This window comes from Barbus barbus (assembly GCF_936440315.1).
Source record: "Barbus barbus genome assembly, chromosome: 48".
Taxonomy (NCBI): domain Eukaryota; kingdom Metazoa; phylum Chordata; class Actinopteri; order Cypriniformes; family Cyprinidae; genus Barbus; species Barbus barbus.
In genome coordinates, this window is record NC_136726.1 from 22263262 (window position 1) to 22284460 (window position 21199).

Consider the following 21199-nt stretch of genomic DNA (forward strand, 5'->3'; position numbering starts at 1 on the left):
CTGAAACTTCACAGACACATTCTGGGGACACCAGAGACTTATATTACATATTGTAAAAAGGGGCATAATATGTCTCTAAAATTAAACTAAAATTGCTTTGTTGGATCAGACTTGACCGGGGGCCAAATTAAACCCAGTTCTATTTAAAATTATATTGTTGCTAATAACCAAACCTCATTGCTCCGCAGGTTCTCTTTCATCTGCTGGACTGTGTAAGGAAGTCCTCCACCACGGCCGACAAGGAAAAGATAGAATCCGGAGGTGGAAACATCCTCATCCACCACTCACGCGACACAGCAGAGAAACAGTGGGCGGAAACATGGGTCCTGACGCTCGCAGGCGTAGCTCGGATCTTCAACACCAGGAGATACCTTCTTCAGCAGCTGGGTAAGCATTGAGACATGTGGTTCTCAAAGACGTATCTCAGAATTTGGTTCTAAAAGTCATGTTCTTGCTTGCAGGTGACTTTTTCAAGGCTTGGGAAGTTCTGTTGGACCACATCCAGTCTGCTGCACTCAGCAAGAACAATGAAGTTTCCCTCGCCGCCCTCAAGAGTTTCCAGGAGATCCTCCAGCTAGTCACACCCATTAAAGACACGGATAAACCTGACGCTCTTGCTTTGGACGTTCCTCCTGTCCTTATGGAGTCTCTACAAGGTTCTGGGCCAGGGAGACCCCTAGTCCGATCTGATTCCCTTGCCGAGCGACTAGCCCAGCGCTACGGTGCCCAACCTTCACTTCCACCACCTGGAGAAGAGCTGGACGACTCGGCCCTATGGTGGTCAGCGTGGAACACTTGGTACCGGATAGGAACAGAGTGCACGCGACCCCCTAGTGGTGGAACAGATAAACTAGTGTTCGTACCCAGTCAGCCTTTCCTGGCGGCGCTAATACAGATTTTCCCAGCTTTGTACCAGCACATCGCTGGAGGGTTCAGCATGGAGGATCTCAAGAAGCTGGGGGTGATTCTGCATGGAGCCGTGTCGGTACCCATAAGCTCGGACTCCTCGCCTTTCATCTTGCCCTCCTACACCGAAGCGGTGCTCACCAGTCTGCAGGAAGCAGTCCTGACTGCCCTCGATGTCCTGCAGAAGGTAGAACACCTTCAGAATTTGCTTAAAGGGTTATTTCACCCAAAAATGAAAAGTAGTCCATGTTTTACTCACCCTCAAGACATCCTAGAACTTTCTTCTTTCAGACGAATCCAATCAGAGTTGGATTAAAAAAATTATCCTGGCTCTTTCAATAAATCACATTCATCCATATTAAAACGCGCGGCTCCGGGGGGGTGGGGGTGGGGGGTGAATAAAGACTTGCTGTAGCAAATCAGTGCATTATTGTAAGAAAAATATCCATATTTAAAACGATAAACAGTTTTTGTGTAACATACATGCGTTCACGAGAGACTGCCTTTCCGGTGTATGACGAAGGACTTGTGAAAACCAACGTTTGCTTATAGGAGCAAAGTTTCCTTACTTTACCAAAGGAAAACCAGTCTCCTTAACAAAAACACCCGCCTACTCCTGTTATAACACTTGGAAGAGCCTGGGTAATTTTTAATAAAACATATTTTTGGATTCGTCTGAAAGAAGAAAGTCATATACACCTAGGATGCTTTGGGAACTAATTTTCATTTTTGGGTGAACTAACCCTTTAATAAAGTGTTATGTTTTTAAGTGGACCGTCAAGAGTGCAGGATTTGTGGTTGTTTTCACACTTGGATGATTCTGTTGTGTGGTTTGCCCCTGTGGGCCAGAATATTTGCATTATTAATGCAAGTACCACACAAGCACTAATCATCCATTCAGTCCCATTCTTAGTATTTCCACCAACCAATCAAACAAACCAATTTCTGACAAGTAGACTTGTGTCTACACCAAAACAACCTTGAAAACAATGGATTTTTTGATTGATCACACATCTATTATATTAACTAGATCTGTTGATTGAGATTCTTTGCAGACTCTTTGTCTTTTTGGATGTTTGAATGAGATTGTATGTCATTGTTCTAGGCAATCTGTGTGGGTTCGGAGAATCTCCAGGTGATGTATCCCGCCATCTTTGAGCAGCTTCTGCTGTTCGTGGAGTTCTCCTGTAAACCTCCTCAGTATGGAAAGATGGAGACCAAACATGTGGCCAATGCCAAATACAACCAGGTGAGTCTCTGTCCTGTTTCCACCTCACATGGTCTTCACTTTTTCATCTGGATTTGCTTTGGTTCTGTTTGTCTTGATCATTGTTTTATGACTCACCATACATACACTTGTCATCATCATAAAACGTTCATTTCTGTGTCCGTTTCCAAATGTGATGATCTATCTTCTGCTTTTTTGAAGTCTATTTCTTTATGGCGTTGTCTTTTTTCCTCCGTTTTTATGTGGTTCTAAGACCATTTAATATATATTTTGGGACAATGGATAGTTTCAGTGGCTTTGTTTAGAAAATATTTGATTTATTTTTCTTCGCATGGTGTTTTTATGTTCTTTCAGTTGCATTGTGCCTCCTTTAGTCATGTTTGAGTACTTTGGACCATGTCGTTACTTTTAAAATTCAAATGTAATCATTTATTTAAAGTTTTAATCACACACGTTTGAAACTGGATGTGGATCAGTTTACAAGTTATAATTATAAAGTGGTAGAAATGTGAAATATTGAAATGTTAACCATCCTTTAGGCTAGGTGCAAAGTATTTGTAAAACGTTTGTTCGTCTTTGTCCTCGTTTAAAGTAGTTTCATTGGTGTGTTGTCTGGTTGTGATCCGCAGTGGTAGTAAACATTTGTCTGCTCTTCTCTTGTTCTGTTTTTGTACTTCATACGGATCCACTTTAGATCCAACTGTTTGCACCGGTGAGTTCCTCTATATCTCGTTTTTCCCTTCGGCTAATTTCAGCTCCATTTAACTGCTCTGTAATACTGTTATAACATTTGTTTTTCACCATTCAGCCTCATTTGTTCATTAATTCTAACAACTGCCAAAATAAACTTTGACAAATTAATAGTTATTTTCTGACGTTTCTTAGAGCCGTTTGGTGAAAAGTTTTAAAGTTTGACACTCATAGGGTAGCGTCTCAACTTCTCTCAAACGCCACCAACAGTTATTTTTTGTATACTTTTTAACTTTTGAATTATATGGTTAACAAGCAAAGACTATGTTTCTGAATAGCATACGACCATACTACTCTTACTTACAGTATGTAGTATGTATACTGTGCAAAGTACTCCAGTGACCTACTACATTTATCAAAAAAACTACATGTAATAAAGTATCCCACTGCAATGTGCTTGACCTATCCTTATGTAATGTGTTAAAAGTAGTATGACATGACTTTTTGTAGTTTGGTGACAGCTGCTCAAAATGCATGCATCATCCAAAAAAAATGTAATGAAACAATAATTTACAATAAAAGTACTTTTTTTTCAATTGCCTTTGGTGCCACTTTACCTTTAAATAATGCTGAATCTGAAGCCTTTGAACTACTTTAGCTCAAATTAGCATCAGTGCTGATATAAACAAATCTACTCACCCTTGTGTGTATCAGTGTCGTGCTTGGCCTGTAGTTGCTGCTTTTCATCTAATATTATGGTCTGTGTCAGAGTAACGTGGAACTTGTTGAAATTTGACACAAATGTTATTAGTGTTGAAGTGGAAATCTGTAGGGACTGTATTTCTGGTCATCTGCTGCATTTAAGTCCAGTCCTGTAGCTCCTTTTACAGATAGTAGGGATAATATGATAAAAATGATTTTTATTTTTTTGGTTTGAACTAAGAGCCAATGTGGAGACCGGCCGCGGAGATTTAGTGTTTGTGTGTTGATTATTCGCAGTCCTGAGCATTTGTCATTGAAGCTAAGGAGGAGACATTTGTTTAATAATAATACATAGTTTTTTATATTCACCGTCTTTATTTAGTTTTTCTGTTCTGTCTGTGTCCAGGCGGAGTGGGTGGCCTTAAACTACGTGCCGTTTGCGGAGCGATCTTTGGAGGTGGTGGTTGATCTTTATCATAAAACGGCCTGTCACAAAGCCGTTATCAACGAGAAAGTCCTACAAAACATCATCAAGGTACAAAGCAAAAATCATCGGTTTAAAATGTTTATAAAACTGACCTCAACAAATATAATAGATTTTTGGTATGTTGTGAACAGTGCTGGGTAGTAACTGATTATATGTGATCTGGATTACGTGATCATGCTCATAATCAGATTAGTTACTTTTTATGGATTACATGAATACATATAATTCACACAAAGGCAGTAAATTATTCATAATTGATTCATCTTTCAAATTTTCCTTTTAGTTTTTATTCTTTCAAATTTTGCTTTCTAAATGAACCTACCACTTATATACATGAGACTAATAATAATGCAAGTTACTATACGCTATAACTATGAAATACTATGTCTTCATCATATCCAGAGACGTTCGCTATTTATTAATACTGGAGGTCTGGACCAAAATATAACAAACCTGGAAGACTTTGCCCATGTAATGCCAAGTTTTTAATTTTATTTATGAATTCCCAAGGTTTTGCCATTTTTATGATTGCATAAATTTTTAGCTTTTCATTAAAACCCTACAGTTTTTTTTCATGAACCACAGTTTGAGAAACCCTGCTGTACTGTAATGTTTAATGCATTGCATGATATTGATAACAAATAATTAAATGTATTGTCTTTTTTTTTTTTTTTTATCAATGTGGAAAAACAATCATATGTGATATAAACGAGTTAGGTAAAAAGTAATCAAAAATTTGTCAGACTACATTACCTAATATGTGTAATCCAGATTGTGTTAATAACTACAATCAGTGTTGCCAAGTTTTCCAGAATGTGATTTTTACCGGGAACCCCCTCGAAACGTGATTGGGCTAGTTTTGAGTAGCAATTAGGCGGGTTTTGTTGTGAAAACCTGGCAACCCTGACTACAATTTTCGGCATGTAATTTGTAATCAGTAACGGACCACAAGTTTGTAAGTTATCTACCCAGCACTGGTTGTGTATTAGTAGTTTTGTTAGACATGATGCGTTCTCAATAGCATTTCCGGGCATCTTAGACTCCATAGGTCACAGGCTTATCTGTGCAGGTTTAAAAGCAGAAGCTCGTGCGCACTGAGCAGAATCAATCCTCTCTGTTTCTCTGTATTTAGACTCTGAGGATTCCTCTGGGTCTGAAGTACGCCTGTCCTGCTGAGAGCACCTGGAAACTGGCCGTCTCCTCTCTGCTCAAAGTGCTTTCCATTGGACTCCCTGTTGCCCGGCAACAAGCATCCTCAGGCAAATTTGACACGATGTGGCCGGCTCTGGCGAATGCCTTTGAGGACTTCCTGTTTACCAAAAGGTGTCCAACCTATCATGATATATTAAAAGAAAACCATGATTTCAGATCCATTCTCACTCATTTTCATCTTGTGTCCCACAGCACACCTCCAGATAATCTGTCCATACAAGAGTTCCAGAGGAATGAAGCTGTAGATGTCGAAGTAATTTCATCTGACAGTAGATACACACAGCCAAAGTTGAAACAAACATCATTCCAGAGATGGAATCCCAAAAGGATTTTTTAATAAACTCTATTTAAGCTAGATTTATTATTATTATTACGACTAATATCTATTAGTGGCAGGCCAATATATCTGTGAGACTGATATTTGGACATTTTATGATGAGACATTGTGATAATACATTTTTTTTTTTTACTTAAAAAAAAAAATTTGTGTGTGTGTATAATATATATATATATATATACACACATAAAACATAATTAAAAAATATAAATAGATATTTTTAGAAAAAATTAAAGCATTTTATTTAAATAAATTGTATACATTGTATATTATATTAAATATATTTAATATAAAATATATTTGAAAATATATTTATACAAAACTACTGCTGTAACTATTTGTTATATATAATAATAATAATAATATATTACTTATATTATATTATTAATATGAAAATATTAAAACATGTTTGTATATTTTATTTTACTATATTTAGTATATTATATTTATATTGAATATATTTTAAATATATGTATTGTTTTTTCCCCTCTAGGTGGTGCAGTTGATCAGCACAGAGATTTTACCATTTGCCAATTTCATACCCAAAGAGTTCGTAGGTCGTATCATGAGCATGCTCAATAAAGGATCGATTCACTCCCAGTCATCATCGTTCACAGGTACGGAGTGAAAACAAGAGGAAAAAACAACTATTTTCATCTGATTCACAATGTGAAAATTGTTCCTAAAGCAGTAGTTGATTTTTTTGCTCCCTCAGATTCCAGATTTTCAAATAGTTGTATCTCAGCCAAATATTGTCCGATCATAACAAACCATACATCAATGGAAAGATTATTTATTCAGCTTTCAGATGATGTATGGATAGTCAATTAAAAAAAATTGACCCATATGACTGGTTTTGTGCTCCAGGGTCACAAATGTTCTTGCATAGAAGTATCATTAAAATGATCCATTAGACTTGTGCGATATATACTCCATTACTTCTGAACTCACATGAAAGCTTTCAGTGAGGAACAGAACGAGATTAATGGGATTAAATAGAGAATACCTCTGGTCAGAAACAAGGATTGTAGTATGAAGACACTAACGGTCCCCTCTTGTCCCGTGCAGAGGCTGAAATGGACATCCGCATGCGGGAGGAGTTCTCTAAGGTGTGCTTTGAGACGCTCCTGCAGTTCTCGTTCAGTAATAAGGCGTCGACGCCGCAGGAGGGCTACATCTCCCGTATGGCGCTGTCAGTGCTGCTGCAGAGGGCGCAGGACGTGCTCCGACGATACGTGGAGGACGAGAGACTCAGTGGATGCTGCCCGCTACCCAGGTCTGCAAACCTCAACAGCTCCCCCGAAAAATAAATTAAATTAGAGATTATTTTTGCATAAAGTACTTTTTTTTTTTTTTTCTCTCTCTCTTTATTTCTAGCTTTTTCAGTAGTATTTACACTTTGCATTAATTAGGGCCAAATGACATTGTATGATTAAAACGTGCATTTTCTCTAAAGCTGCTTTGAAAAAAAAAACTGTATTGTGAAAATCACTTTAAAAATAAAGAAAATATCAAAATATATATAATTAAATAATTACTGATTTAAAAATGTATATACATTTTTGCAATAATTTGAGGAGGAAATGTGTTTAAGTGTCATGTTTTTTAAGTGTAAAATTAAATATAATTAATATTTCTAAAGATAGACTCACATCAGATAGAGGGATGAAACTCTAAAAGTGCTGAACTTCTTAGCTGGTAAAACATATATGTGTTGAATCACCCAATAATAAAACATGACATTCTGTAGTTTTGTCTCATATTCATATTTTAATCATATTTGTAAATGTCTTGACTCCACAGCCAACAGCGCAATCTTGTCTTTACTGCTCCAATACTTTTGGAGGGCACTGTATATATTGCAGTATTAATAAAGATCTAAAGATGAGCTTCAATAGTTTTTTGCAAAATATAATTTCTTATTTTTAAATTTTGATATTGGGATGAAATATGAGCTGGACATATTCACTGAATTCGCTTTCACTGTATTTTCTGTCTGTTTCTAAGTGGACTTTACTAACTAAACTGCACAGCACTTGATTCTAAGATTTTTTGTCAACATTTCTTTTTTTTATCTCCAAGGCAACAAGTGACTGAGATCATCTTCGTGTTAAAAGCCATCAGCACCCTCATGGATTCCTTGAAAAAGACTCAACCAGAGAACGGTGAGACTGGTTTGTCCTTCAACATTTTGATTATTTGAAAGCAGCCATGACAAACTTCTACATGACATATAAACGTGACAGCGTATTGCTGGAAGGGATAAATATTGTATTGCCTACCCTAGACAGCACTTTGAAGCCTCGTAGGCAGGTTCCAGGTTTTTGCTCATTTCTCTCTTCTTCCTCTTCCTGTCCGGGCATCAGTGGATGGGAACGTGTGGGCTCAGGTGATCGCGCTGTACCCGACGCTGGTGGAGTGCATCACCTGCTCGTCTCCTGAAGTAAGCTCCGCCCTCAAAGACGCCCTGGGGCCCTTCAAAGACTTCATGCACCCACCCGTCTCCAAAGTGCAGAACGGCGAATTGTGACTGAACGTTTTTATTCCACCGCAAACATGAATGTGACTGTTTCATACGCCGCGCGCGAGGACAATTCACCCCCATCGTCATGGCAAACGTCATGGTAACTGTTGATTGACAGCTCCGAATCCCATCGTTCAAAGCTTCTTCTAATACGAGCTGACGGTAGACTCCGATTGGCCAACTTTAACGATGTATTAACTGCTACGTTAAATTTGCAGTGTTTGTTGTTTTTATGGGTTTTTGGTTTTTTCCCCCCCTTTGGAGTTAATGTACAGTGTTTGGTGATAGTGTTAAAGATGTAATTAAGAATTATGTATTTGGATTGAAAATCAAATCCAAAAATCATTTAAAAAGGAAAAATCATCATAAATACATGAAGGATGGTCTTTTTTTTTTGTGAAATTTTCTCAACAGCAATGAGTTTTATGCAAGATCTTACTGTAACATTCCATGTCATCTTTAGTCGCATTGAGAAGGGTCGAACCCGGTGTGTGTACAATAATAAATGCTACAGTTCTATGAACATCAAATGAATCTGGTTATTCATGAAACATACTTCACTTCCAGTAGCACAGGTCAGTAGTTCATTTAGATTCAAAAATTACAGCCTCTTTTGAATCTGCATGAAGCATTAAATAAGTTTTAATATACAGTTAGGCAGTAATTATCGCAGAATAATTGCGACCTGACAAGGTGACAATTTTGAGTATATATATATAGCAAAATACAGTTGGATTCTCATTCTTATGAAATGTCTCGTTGGCATGTTTTTGGACACCTCAGCACGACTAATCAGTATCCAGGATGAAAACTAACCATTTTATGTAGTATTTGTATTGAGTTTTAATTTTATCCAAAATAAGCTTGTATAAAATTTGTAATTTGCAACTTGACGCAATATCTAAGAATAAGGTGGGAGTCCTGGTCTTTGGTGCCCTGTCCCCGGAAATGTCCCTATTTTACAGCACCTTCAAAACAACCCACAAATACACCGCAAAAGCCCGACTATTTTAGCTTGCTGACAATCGTATGAATGTGAGTATCTTCACCAGTAGAGGGCGCTGGGAGCTATACTGATTATTACTTGCGTCGCTACACGACGAGCTTGGACAAGAGCAGAGTGCTATTATCATCGGTTATCAGTTTACCGTGTTATTGTTTTCAAGGTAGTCACATACTAATATACATGCTAAAACAAAGTAATACTGTTTGTGTGCACCGTATCACAAGGCATGATAAGGTTACGGGAATGTTTTGCACACAATATATACCATTCCTGAAACGTCCGCAGTCACAACTCCGATATTAATAATATAGCCTAAAAAATAATAAACTAATCAATTACACTTGCATAAAGCACACACACTTTGTTGTCAAAATGAGCCTAAATGCTAAATAATGAGCATAAAGCATAAACATAAAATTTGAAAAGTTGTAATTACTGTATTTTTCACAACTGTGAGAACAGTACATTAAAACAGTAACATATTTGTTAGTTTTATCATATGTTCTTGTTTTATTTTTAATGTGTTTTTGTAAAGCCATAATTTTGTTATAATACTACTGTTTTGATGTTTGCTATGTGCAATAGTTCCAATTTACTATTTTTCATACAGTGATTAAGACTGACCCTCAAACATCACTGTAATTATCAGTTCTGATATTGATACATGGAACCCACAACAAATAAAAAACAAATATTGTCCCCGTTTTTTAATTCGTAGATAATCACAAAGTGAGATTTCAGTGATATTTTGACCACTGAAGTGGCGTCAACCAGGTTTTCACAACAAATAGTTACTCAAAACGAGCCTAGTGGCGCTTCGAGGAGGGTCCCCCGTTTAAAAAAGCGTTCCTGGAGGTAAAATGCACGATTTTCGGATTTCGGTTCCCCGGTAAGAGGCTAAATATCACGTTATTGGGGTCGCTTCAACCCAACGTGTTAAACTATCTCTGTTTCGCGGGAAATCAACTCATTCAAAATCACGTCTCGTGTGAACTCAGTTCAGCGCCATTGGCTGAAGACTGCGGAAGGCGTGGTCTATTTTGGGGGTGTGTGTGTCGTGGGCGGTGTCCCTCTCACACCCCATTGGCTGCGCTCCCAGCCAATAGCGGAGCAGCAGAAGGGAGTGTAGCCCGCTCACGAGTACTACGATCATTCAGCTCGGACTCCTCGCGCGCTCTGGAGCGTTCAGGAATTCTTTTTTGACGGATTCGAATTGACTGCGTTTCCACGCGCTCCGAAAGCGATTTATCCGTGCACTGGCTGAGGTAGTAGTTTGTGCTGTTGGTTGGGATGTGACATTGCCCGTTCTGGAGATGACTGCGCAAGCTACTCCCTTGCCAGTGCTGGTTACTCTCTTCCCAAGCTTTGGAATCCAAGTCTTCTGGGGAAATGTGGTGTTTTATGTGATATTTATGTATATATGTGTGATATAGTTACAGTTGTACATGTTCAAATTGTTCTGAGAGTTGTGTAAATGTGTGCTCAATGGTAAGTCTAATTTAAATTCAATAAATGTGTATATTATTAAACATCAGCGTCCGTTTTTGCTTGATTATTAATTATATGTTCCTTTTTGCCACTATAACGAATTGTAAATTCATGGGGTTTGGCCATATGCCCTAGTTTTCTTCAATAAAGTACTGTTTTTTTTTGTCGAGCACAGCAGAAAAGCAGATATTACCCTCGGGAACACGACGGGTAGGGTTATTAATTTTAATATATGCTTGATTTTGCCCTTGGGATGGCTAATACATGTAGGTCGTACTCTACTGTTGCTATGAAGAGAGCTGTGACGTGGCTTCTTCTGCCCACTACTGTAGCATCATCGACCGTGACGTCACGTGGTAAGAAAGGACGTAACCTGGGGTGGTTTGGACTCAACCAGAGCACGTGCGTGGGTAAAATCATATTTTATGTACTTAAGGTAGTGATTACATTTAACCGTTGAAGAAAAAGTGGAGTTAATGTACATGTGGGATGTGGAAAGACATGTTCTGATGTCATAAAAGGTTTTAGCCTCATTTAACCCCCAAGCCCTCCATCAAACCATGCTGTCTATGACTTAGAAATATGAGTATATGAGGGTGTATTGAACATTACATTTCAGTTCATCCCAGAAGGGATGTTGCCAATATCTTAACGTGTGAATAGCAGAGAGGTTATAAAATAATATTAATAAAGAAATAAACAGAGCAATCTGGATGTCTGTGTATTAACTCTTAACAGCTTATTTGTATACCGTGCAATTTGTTATAAATCTATCTGACTCTTGATCTGGTGTGTATGTTGCAGGTGGTCCAGTTAACTGGATTTTATAGCAGAAGTGCATGATTAGTGCAGATAATGCAACAGGGTCTGGCTTCAGACTTGCACTCTCAGTACTTGCACTTCCGCGAGTGACGTCACTTCCAGTCTTTTTATTTTGTTCTATTGATTATTTTTAGTTTGATTCGCTCAACGTTTTACAACAGTAGCCCGGTGGTGAAGACAAGAAAAAAGAAACTAAATTACAATGTCACTTGCACTCTCCGCTACCTGCGACGTCACTTGAATTCGACACGAATCGTGTACATAGCCAATGGAGACATGTGGTGGTTAAACAATTAAAACTAATTTAGTACAATAACGAACAGGGTCCTGCAAGTCATCTGTAGGAGAAAAAGACGACCCGCAAATCCGAACAGCAGAATATGAACGCAATGCGCAAAGTTTCTAGAAAACCATAAACACTTAATATGGCTTAATGTATTAAGATACATTAAGTGCAATTAAAAGATAACATTCGATGTATAGTTATTATTAAATGTATTACAAGGCAAGAAGACGGTCATGAACACAATACGTAACCTTTCACTTGTCCTACCATACAGCAAAACGCTTATTGTGGCATAATGAACTAAATTTAATAATAAGACTATTAGCTTTTTATTAGACTTATTAGCCTATAAGTTTTGTTGACACAAAGATACAGACCAGCAGATATGAACGTGCATTATGAAATGCATTAAGTGATATTAAAAGGGCGCAATGCGTTAAATTGCACGTTAAACGTTTTCCTCCCATAGAAAATCATTTTAAATAAAACACGTAATATAGCTTAATGGACAAAGACAATGATATAAAAGAGCTGTAGACCGTTTATTCTATTTGGAAAAGCGTTTAACGTGAAACTTGGCATGTTGCGTTTATTCTGGACTCAACTGCCTGTACATTAGTTATGTATATTTTAATAATGATGAGGAGCATATCGAGTTTGCTCTTTATCATCTTAGTCCATTATGCCACATTATCCCATGTTTTGTGGTATGGGAGGAAAATATTATATACATATTCATTATATTAATAAACTGTATATTGAATTTGATATTTTAATAGCACTATCTTAACACATTAAGCCATATTAAGTGTTTATGGTTTTCTGCGGGAGGAAAACGCTTAACGAGAAACTTTGCGCATTGCGTTCATATTCTGCTGTTCTGCCACGGATTTGCGGGTCGTCTTTTTCTCCTACAGATGACTTGCAGGACCCTGTTCGTTATTGTACTAAATTAGTTTTAATCGTTTAACCACCACAGCGTCTTGTCTCCATTGGCAACGCACACGATTCGTGTCGAATGCAAGTGACGTCGCAGGTAGCGGAAAGTGCAAGCGGCGATTGCAAGTGACATTGTAATTTAGTTTATTTTTTCTTGTCTTCACCACCGGGCTACTGTTGTAAAATGTTGAGCGATTCAAACAAAAAATAATCAATAAATAGAACAAAATTTTAAAAAACTGCAAGTGACGTCACTCGTGGAATCGCAAGTACTGAGAATGCAAGTCTGAGCGAATGTATACTTGCTAAAAAAAAAAAAAAAAAAAATGTGTGCCTAATCTACCCATTAAATAAGTCTAAATACGTGGTCAGATGACCAAAGCACAGAGGAGCTGGCAGAGAGCAGACGCGACTCCCGTTTCTTTTCTTTGTTTCCTGTGTTTACAGGGTTCACAATAATCTGTCCATGGGTCTCTGGAGGTGGGACCTGCAACAGATTCTTGGGGGCTCGTCCGGGATCGGCTTCACGTGACACAGGGAGGCTGATCCAATAATTTCAGGACCATTTGGACCAGGTGGCGTTGGGCTAGAGGCCAGCGGCTGCTACATCCACAGACAACGAGGCACATGCCAGACATTCTGCAATCAGTTTACATCATCCTAAATTCGAGGCTGTCACTGACAGAAAATTAAGATTATGACAGAACGTGCAAGGAGGCGGCTGGTGTGAGACATCAAGAAAGATTTAGTCAACCTACCTGTTGACGAACTGTACCGCATTGCCAAAGGAATTGGACCAATATCTGAACACAAAAGTGAATTGGATTTGTAGGACAGTGAGAGGTGTTTTGAACACATTGATGCTTATATGTCTAGTGTAATCTTGCTAGAGAAGGATGATAAAGGTATGAGAGAATTATTGACCTTACAAGAAATGGTGACATCAGCTAAACAAAACCACACGGTTTTATGCACATCTGAAAATGTCACAAACAATCATAACACACATACTCAAATACATTAGTTGCTGGTGACACTCACATACCACCATCACACAACACACTTACCTCAGGGGGTGCTGAAGACGGAAGATCCAGCACAGACTTATATGCAGAAAAGACTCGCAGAATATGAAGAACTTGGCAGAAGAATCCGACAACACTTGACACTCACCAGACCCATTGAGCCATCCCTTAGTGCAGCTTCACCACTTACAAACCTGACCAACAGACCACACCGAGCATCCGACAGCAGTACATTTCCAATGGGAGGACTTTCATACATTCAGCCCCGTGAGTTCAAGATACATGGAGGTCAGATTGGGGACCACTCGTCGGATATCACATATAACAACTTATGCAGACAAATGGATGGTGGCCTCAGAGAAAACGTCTGTGATGGTGATATTATAAGAGGTGTGCTGAGAATCATCAAGCCCGGTATCTTCAAAGATATGTTAATGAATAAGGAGGATATGACAGTAAGTCAAGTCAAGTCAAGTCACCTTTATTTATATAGCGCTTTTAACCCTTTAGGCGTCAGGGTTTTGCTGGATTTTGACATCAAGAAGCCTTTAAGCCCGTTCAAGCCACAAGCTTTTGAAATCTTGATCTTCTGAATTAGAAAAATGTTGGGCATGACCAAAAGTTTATGTGGAGTGTAAATATACTAATCTAATTGGCATATTATGATGTTATCAGGGAGCGGCCCTCTTGAATTTCATAATATTCAGGAAATAGTATATATTAAATTGATGTTTGAAATTATTTGCATGTTTTTTTTTTTGTCTTTTTATCCTCGTTCCAAATGATCAGAAAAGAGGAAACCAACAATAAAACAGGAGAAAGTACTAAATTATTACTATATTACTATACTATATAGTAGTAAAACGCATGTGAACAGTAGCCTACTTTTTGATCAGTTCATCAGTAATATTAAGGAAATAATATATATTGAATGGATGTTTGAACTTATTTGCATGTTCTTTTTTTTTTTTTAATCCTCATTCCAAATGATCAGGAAAAGAGGAAATCAACAGTAAAACAGGAGAAAGTAGTAAATTATTACTATATTACTGTGCCATAGTAAAATGCATGTGCCTATTTTTTGATCAGTTGACCAGCTATCTGCCCAATCAGGTATCTAGGTGACACAGTTTATAGTTTTTGAGAGTATGGTACCTCTCATTGTATGGCACAGCGCACAGACCTACCCCACACTGACTGCACCTGTACTTTCTGCCGGCGGCCCTTAGAGCGCGCGCGATCAGAACAAACGACGCAATCTGGCCGATCATCAGAGAGCAACAGCTCTCCTATGGACACTACGACCACGTCCATCCCTGCCACCCCCATCGGGCAAAGGGTCCAAATTATCATTTGTTTGTGCTTCGTGAACACTCTCGCCTTGCACGGCGGCACCATTGCGCATGCAAAGATGTACCGGGAGAAGCGCGATCATTAGATGACCGATCGTCATTTCCAAAAGGCAAATATTCCGCTTCAGAGTCAGAATCGGCAAATAACATTTGCAACACATCCTCACGGTACAACTTTTTATTAGCCATTTGGTGATTTTCTCTCACAATTTACTCACATGCTGAACTGCTTCCGCATCAATGACACGATAGCTAACTTGCCCTGCTATTTCCTCGAACAATTTTGGTCTAGAATCAAAGTACTACATGTCTGCCATCTAGTGGTAGGGAATATAAATGAGATATTACACCATATTAGGAACTACAGTCTATTTCATGAAGTATGACGTCTTGTCGCAATTTTGCGACATTGGCGCTTAGAGGGTTAACAATACAGATTGTGTCAAAGCACTTAACAGTATCAAATTGGAGGATAGAGAGTCAGTAATGTATAAAAATATGATTAAACACTCAATTTTCAATTAAGGCATTTCATTATTGAATTCAGAGATGTCATTGTCTAGATCAGTTTAGTTTAAATAGTATCTGCAAAATCAAATTGACGATAATCACTACAAATTAATTGTCCCCAACTGAGCAAGCCAGAGGCAATAGCGGCAAGGAACCAAAACTCCCTCTGTGACAGAATGGAGAAGAAAAAACCTTAGGAGAAACCAGGCTCAGTCGGGGGGCCAGCTCTCCTCTGGCCAGGAGATAATTGTGTATTTATTGTTTACTTATTGTTTTAATTCAAATTTTAAATGTATAAATGTATTTATTTCTATTTTATATTGTTGCAATTTCTAACAATAATAGTATTATGTAGTTAGGTATTTTATTATATTTTTAGTTATTTTCTTTTTAGTTTTATTGTATTTAAGTCGAGGTCTTCACTGGGGATATGTCCCCGGGGCTCATCCAGGTGTCCAGGGACATGGACTGAGAAACAGAATAAGAAAGAAACAGACAAATATTAGTGTAGATGCCATTCTTCTTACGATGTAACGAGTGCATCATGTGTTATGGGAAGTGTTCCCGGTTACGGTTGATCTAATTAATGCAGCCTAACAATCCTTTAACGGATTTGAATAATAGAAGTGTATTAGTGTGTTATGTGTAAGCCAGGTTAAAGAGATGTGTCTTTAATCTAGATTTAAACTGACAGAGTGTGTCTGCCTCCCGAACAGCGTTAGGTAGATTGTTCCAGAGTTTGGGTGCTAAATAGGAAAAGGATCTGCCGCCCGCAGTCGATTTTGATATTCTAGGTATTATCAAATGGCCAGAGTTTTGAGAACGCAGCAGATGTGGAGGACTATAATGTGATAAGCTCTCGCTCAGGTACTGAGGAGCTAAGCCATTCAGGGCTTTATAAGTAGTTAACAAGATTTTAAAATCTATAAGTATAAATCTGTAAGTGAGCAAAAAGGGTTCATACAGGCACATTTGGGTGACCAGAGGAGCACAGAACTATTCCAAGAGTTAATTGTCTACTAAACAGAGTAAAAATGAAACTCCTCAACAGTTCCTGTACCGCATTATGGGCCTGAAGCAGAAGATACTTTTTGCAGCAAGACAAGCTGATGCAGACCGAAAATATAATGCAGATACTGTGAAAGATGTGTTTGTACATACAGTATACCAGGGCCTGAGTCATCGATACAAAGATATTCACAGTGAACTGAAGCCCCAGCTTGCCGCTAATAATGTGATTGATGAGGCCATCCTTAGACATGTCACGAAAATCACCAGTGATGAAAATGAGAGGCTGTGACGGCTCGGTCCACCAGCCAGAACGAAACAGTTCACAGCAGGTAGTGCAAGCCAATGGTATATCTAACAGTGATGTGGGAGAAAAGATGGAGGCTGCTATAAAGAAAGGCCAGGACGATTCAATTAAACAACAGACGGCGACGATCGACGCTCTTACCAACCTGGTTGATAATTTACAACACTCCATGGCAGTACGAGAGAGAGGGTGTCAAGGTTCCACCAGTCAACGAGTTTCCCGCCAAGTAAATCGCTTGCATTGTTGTCGATGGTGTACAGAAGAGGGTCGACAGGACTGTGCACATTGCTTCATTTGTGGTGAATAAGGGCATCGGGCAGCTAGATGTTTGAGACGACCTCAGTGGCAGGGAAACGAGATCCGGCCACTGCAGAGGGACAACCAGTGGCCGCAAAGCGAATGTCCCAAAATGATGCAACCTGCTCAGCACTAGCCAGGCCGGGGGGGGGGGGATCATAGATCAAAGACTCACTAATCGGACACAAGGAATTGAATCATCAAGCACAAAAACAGAGTATAAGAGTCAAGGAGCGAACATTCCTGATACCTACCAAACAAAAGGCTACAAAATAATTAAACAAATTGGAAGAAAAGCACTTACCCAGTGTAACTTGAATGGACTCACAGTGAGGGCACTGCTGGACACAGGGGCGCAGGTCAGCATGGTAGATAGAGTGTGGAAAGACAACTCGTGCATGTCCATACCTGTAGGGAATCATACAGGCTGTGATGTAACTCTACTGCAGGGCAGAGTCCTCGGAACAATACAACGAATAAAAAAAATAGTGGATTCTGGGCAAACAAGTGAAGCAAGGCATACAGCGAGTATTCAGAATGCAACAACAAAAGAGGGAGAGATCAACACTACCTTGTGGCATCCTCCTGTCGAATTAGGACATCTGAGCGAGAGTCAACGTGAAGTCATACAGAAAATGTTGTATGAGGAGTCAGATGTCTTCAGTAAGGGTGACGACGATATCGGATGTATTCCCAGTCTACAGATGTCTATTATCCTTCAGGATGATATCCCTGTCCAAAGAGCTTATTCTGCTGTGCCAAAACCACTGTTTAGTGAAGTAAAAGGCTATGTACAATATCTTATAGCCAAAGGGTGGATTGTCAAGTCTAAATCGCCATATGCTGCTCCAGTGGTTTGCGTCAGGAAGAAGGATGGAAAACTCCGTCTTTGCGTGGATTACCGTCTCCTGAATAAAAATACCATCCTTGACATTACCTAATTACCTAAAATACAGGAGTTAATTGACACGCTTAGGGGATATTCTTGGTTTAGTATCTTGGACCGGGGTAAAGCTTACCACCAGGGCTTTATTGCTGACGGGTCCAGACATGTGACTGCATTCAGTACACCGTGGGGACTGTATGAGTGGGTCAGGATTCCATTCGGCCTGTCAAACGCACCTGCTGCTTTTCAACGTAGCATGGAGGAGATGCTCGATTCATTGAGGGATAAATGCTGTAAACCATACCTAGATGTACCATACCTTGTGTAATGCAAAGTCCTTCGTCGAACACATTGAAAGCCTCAGGAGAATATTAAGAGCCCTTCAGCACCACGGGGTGAAGTTGAAACCCGAAAAATGTGAGATGTTTCAGAACTGGTGTGTATCAACTACCTTCATTTGGAGCCGAGCCAAGGAGGGTATGAATATATCCTTGTAGTCATGGACCATTTCACCAGGTTCGCTACCTGCGTATCCAACCAAAAACAAATCAGGGCGTACTGCAGCAGAGCTGTTTCAAGACTACATCCCCCACTTTGGATACCCAGCCAAATTACACCACGACCAGGGTTGAGAATTTGAAAATGAATTGTTCCGGAATCTTAGCCAACTTGCTGGCATTGGTCACTCCTGTACCACCCCATATCATCCCCAAGGAAACCCTGTGGAATGACTCAACCGGACCCTCTTGCAAATGCTGAGAACACTTACAGACAAGGAAAAAGAGAGATGGACGAACTACCTACCTCAAGTTGTACATGCCTATAACTGCTACGGTGTACTCTCCATTCTACCTGTTGTATGGACGGCATCCTCACCTTCCAGTCGATCTGATCTTTGGTCTGGTAGAACCAGAAAAAGAAACAACTTCAAAGGGGTATGCAGAACAGTGGGCCCAGAGAATGACAGAAGCATACAAGATTGCAGAAAGTAATAGTCGTCAGTCAAGCACAAGGGGGAAAGTTCAGTACGACCGTAAAGTGAGAGGAGTTGTGCTAAAGGCAGGAGACAGAGGACTAGTTAACCTCGGAGAACGGGGAGGGCCAGGAAAGCTGAGCTCCTACTGGGAAAAAGCTGTATATGTGGTAAAGGAACAGGTGACAGACAACCCCGTATACATAGTATATCGAGAGAATGGTGACAGCAGAAAGACCAAGACGCTACATCGCAATCTGTTGTTACTGGTGAATGACTTACCTGTGGAAACTCCAGCGACGACACCTGCATCCATGGGACCTGAAAGAAAGAAAAAGTCAGAGAGACATACAAACAGCAACAATGTTGACAATGAAGATAGTGATATGGCAGACTGATGAAGAGAGCAGTGTAAAAGGATACTGGTTGAGGACTCCAGTCAGCTGGTCAACAACAGAGAACAATCAACTTCTGGGGAGAATGCCTGTAGGGGAAGACACCCGTTCATTCAAGAGAGAGAAAATTCAAGGCACAGAGAGGAACAAAGAACAGAAGAGAGTACATCAAATGAACATCCATATATTTACCTCAATACAGCATGTCCAGAAGTTCCAGACGATGGAGACAAAGCAAATTCAAACAGTCAGCCTGTGAACATAGAAAGAGTGGAGGGTCTGGGGGTAGGGCCAGCATGAGAAGGTCAGCCAGGGAGCGGATGCCAAGACAGATGTATATATACGACACATTTGGTCAGCCTACAATTCACCCCTACACCACACAACTCATTCACTTCTTATCCCTTTTCACACATGCCCGTTAGGGGTTTATACAGTTATAGCATGCCTCCCACTTACCCTCACTTATACTTACCTCAAGTATACACACCTTATGGGGTTAACACTTGGGGTAAGTGTACAAATAACATAACATTAGTTAAAGGGAAGTGTATATTCTGATATAGTTGAGAGACTTTTGAAAATCTGACGTGTTATTTGTTAAAAGTGTCATGCAGGGCACAGAGACGATAGAAGTGATGTATATAATTCTGTAAACGTTCTATTTTTAATCAAACCTGTTGTTATGTAATTCAAGATAAAAATGTTTATTAGTTATGTTTAAAAACATTTAAATACTGAATGGAAAGCTCACGCTGAACTTGCGCTTTGAGAACCTTCTGGTCACGCCATTTGTGACCGTTAACGGCAGCCTGTACAGCTGTTATTGTTTGGTTATATTAGTATTGAAATACTGTGTATGGAATATAAATCACTCAAATGCATTACAATGTTAAACAGGTTTATGTATTTATGATTTATGTAAGTTAATATTACATTTGACTGTCTTGAAGTGTGGAGGATTTGTGCTTGAATAGACTTTGAGAAAGAGACAATATAAAGCAACTTAAGAAGACAAACAAGATTTCAAATGCTTTATGTTTAAACAATTGTTTATTAAATGCTGCATATTTATGTAACAATAAAAACACAAACAGAGGAGCTGGCAGAGAGCAGACGCGACTCCCGTTTCTTTTCTTTGTTTCCTGTGTTTACAGTGTTAATAATCTGTCCACGGGTCTCTGGAGGTGGTACCTGCAACATAATGAAAACTGACCCACTAACGTTACTGTGTTCTGAGGTATATTTTGCACTTTTAACAATTTACTTGACTACTGTACAGAGTACTGAACGAGAGAGATCTTGAGATAATTGTTCAAAGTGTAAAATACACCACAAAACTAAGTCTAAAACACCTAGTAATTCAGTTTTCATTACAATGGTAAAGTGTAAATTGCTTTCTTTGCTGAAAATATGCCAAACTACACGAGTCGAGCTCTGTTCGCCATCATTATCGTTCAACAACTGGTTCTTTTCATTCACGATCAAGATGTACCAGTTCATTCAACTTGTTCACGAACAAGATCTCTCTCTCTCGTTCAGAGACAGACTCAAAAGCAAATCGGTCAGTGAAGGGCGTATTCGTTAACTACATTCAACAAATCACATGCTCCGTCACATCTCATACATTTTTTGACAGGATGAAACAGAGCTAATAGCACCACGTTGCTGTGGAGGGATGGATTTCGGTGAACGATAAAAATTAGTCAATGGATTACATGAACGAGAACGATTCGTTCACAAACGTAACATCACTACTTTCATGTGACTGACAGAATCGTTCAGTATTTCTCTTCTAACCAGGTTCATGACCCAGAGA

The 21199-nt window shown here is 39.2% G+C and overlaps 2 protein-coding genes across 5 annotated transcripts in view; one reads left to right on the top strand and one right to left on the bottom strand.

Annotated features, from left to right (window-relative positions):
* mon2 (MON2 homolog, regulator of endosome-to-Golgi trafficking) overlaps nucleotides 1–8616 on the top strand; it is a 40300-nt gene extending 31684 nt beyond the window's left edge. For 2 of the 4 annotated variants that reach the window (XM_079412645.1, XM_079412647.1), the window contains 11 exons: nucleotides 189–387; nucleotides 462–1093; nucleotides 2012–2155; nucleotides 2829–2846; nucleotides 3933–4061; nucleotides 5146–5336; nucleotides 5418–5478; nucleotides 6056–6179; nucleotides 6631–6838; nucleotides 7645–7727; nucleotides 7929–8616. In XM_079412645.1, the coding sequence (XP_079268771.1) occupies nucleotides 189–387; nucleotides 462–1093; nucleotides 2012–2155; nucleotides 2829–2846; nucleotides 3933–4061; nucleotides 5146–5336; nucleotides 5418–5478; nucleotides 6056–6179; nucleotides 6631–6838; nucleotides 7645–7727; nucleotides 7929–8092 (1953 nt within the window). In that variant the 3' untranslated portion in view covers nucleotides 8093–8616. The remainder of the gene's footprint in view (nucleotides 1–188; nucleotides 388–461; nucleotides 1094–2011; nucleotides 2156–2828; nucleotides 2847–3932; nucleotides 4062–5145; nucleotides 5337–5417; nucleotides 5479–6055; nucleotides 6180–6630; nucleotides 6839–7644; nucleotides 7728–7928) is intronic. The other 2 variants (XM_079412646.1, XM_079412648.1) reach the window with 1 other exon arrangement.
* The window catches only part of avpr1aa (arginine vasopressin receptor 1Aa), a 552460-nt gene that overhangs the window by 484329 nt on the left and 46932 nt on the right, over nucleotides 1–21199 (bottom strand). The gene's annotated exons all lie outside the window — the stretch shown is intronic.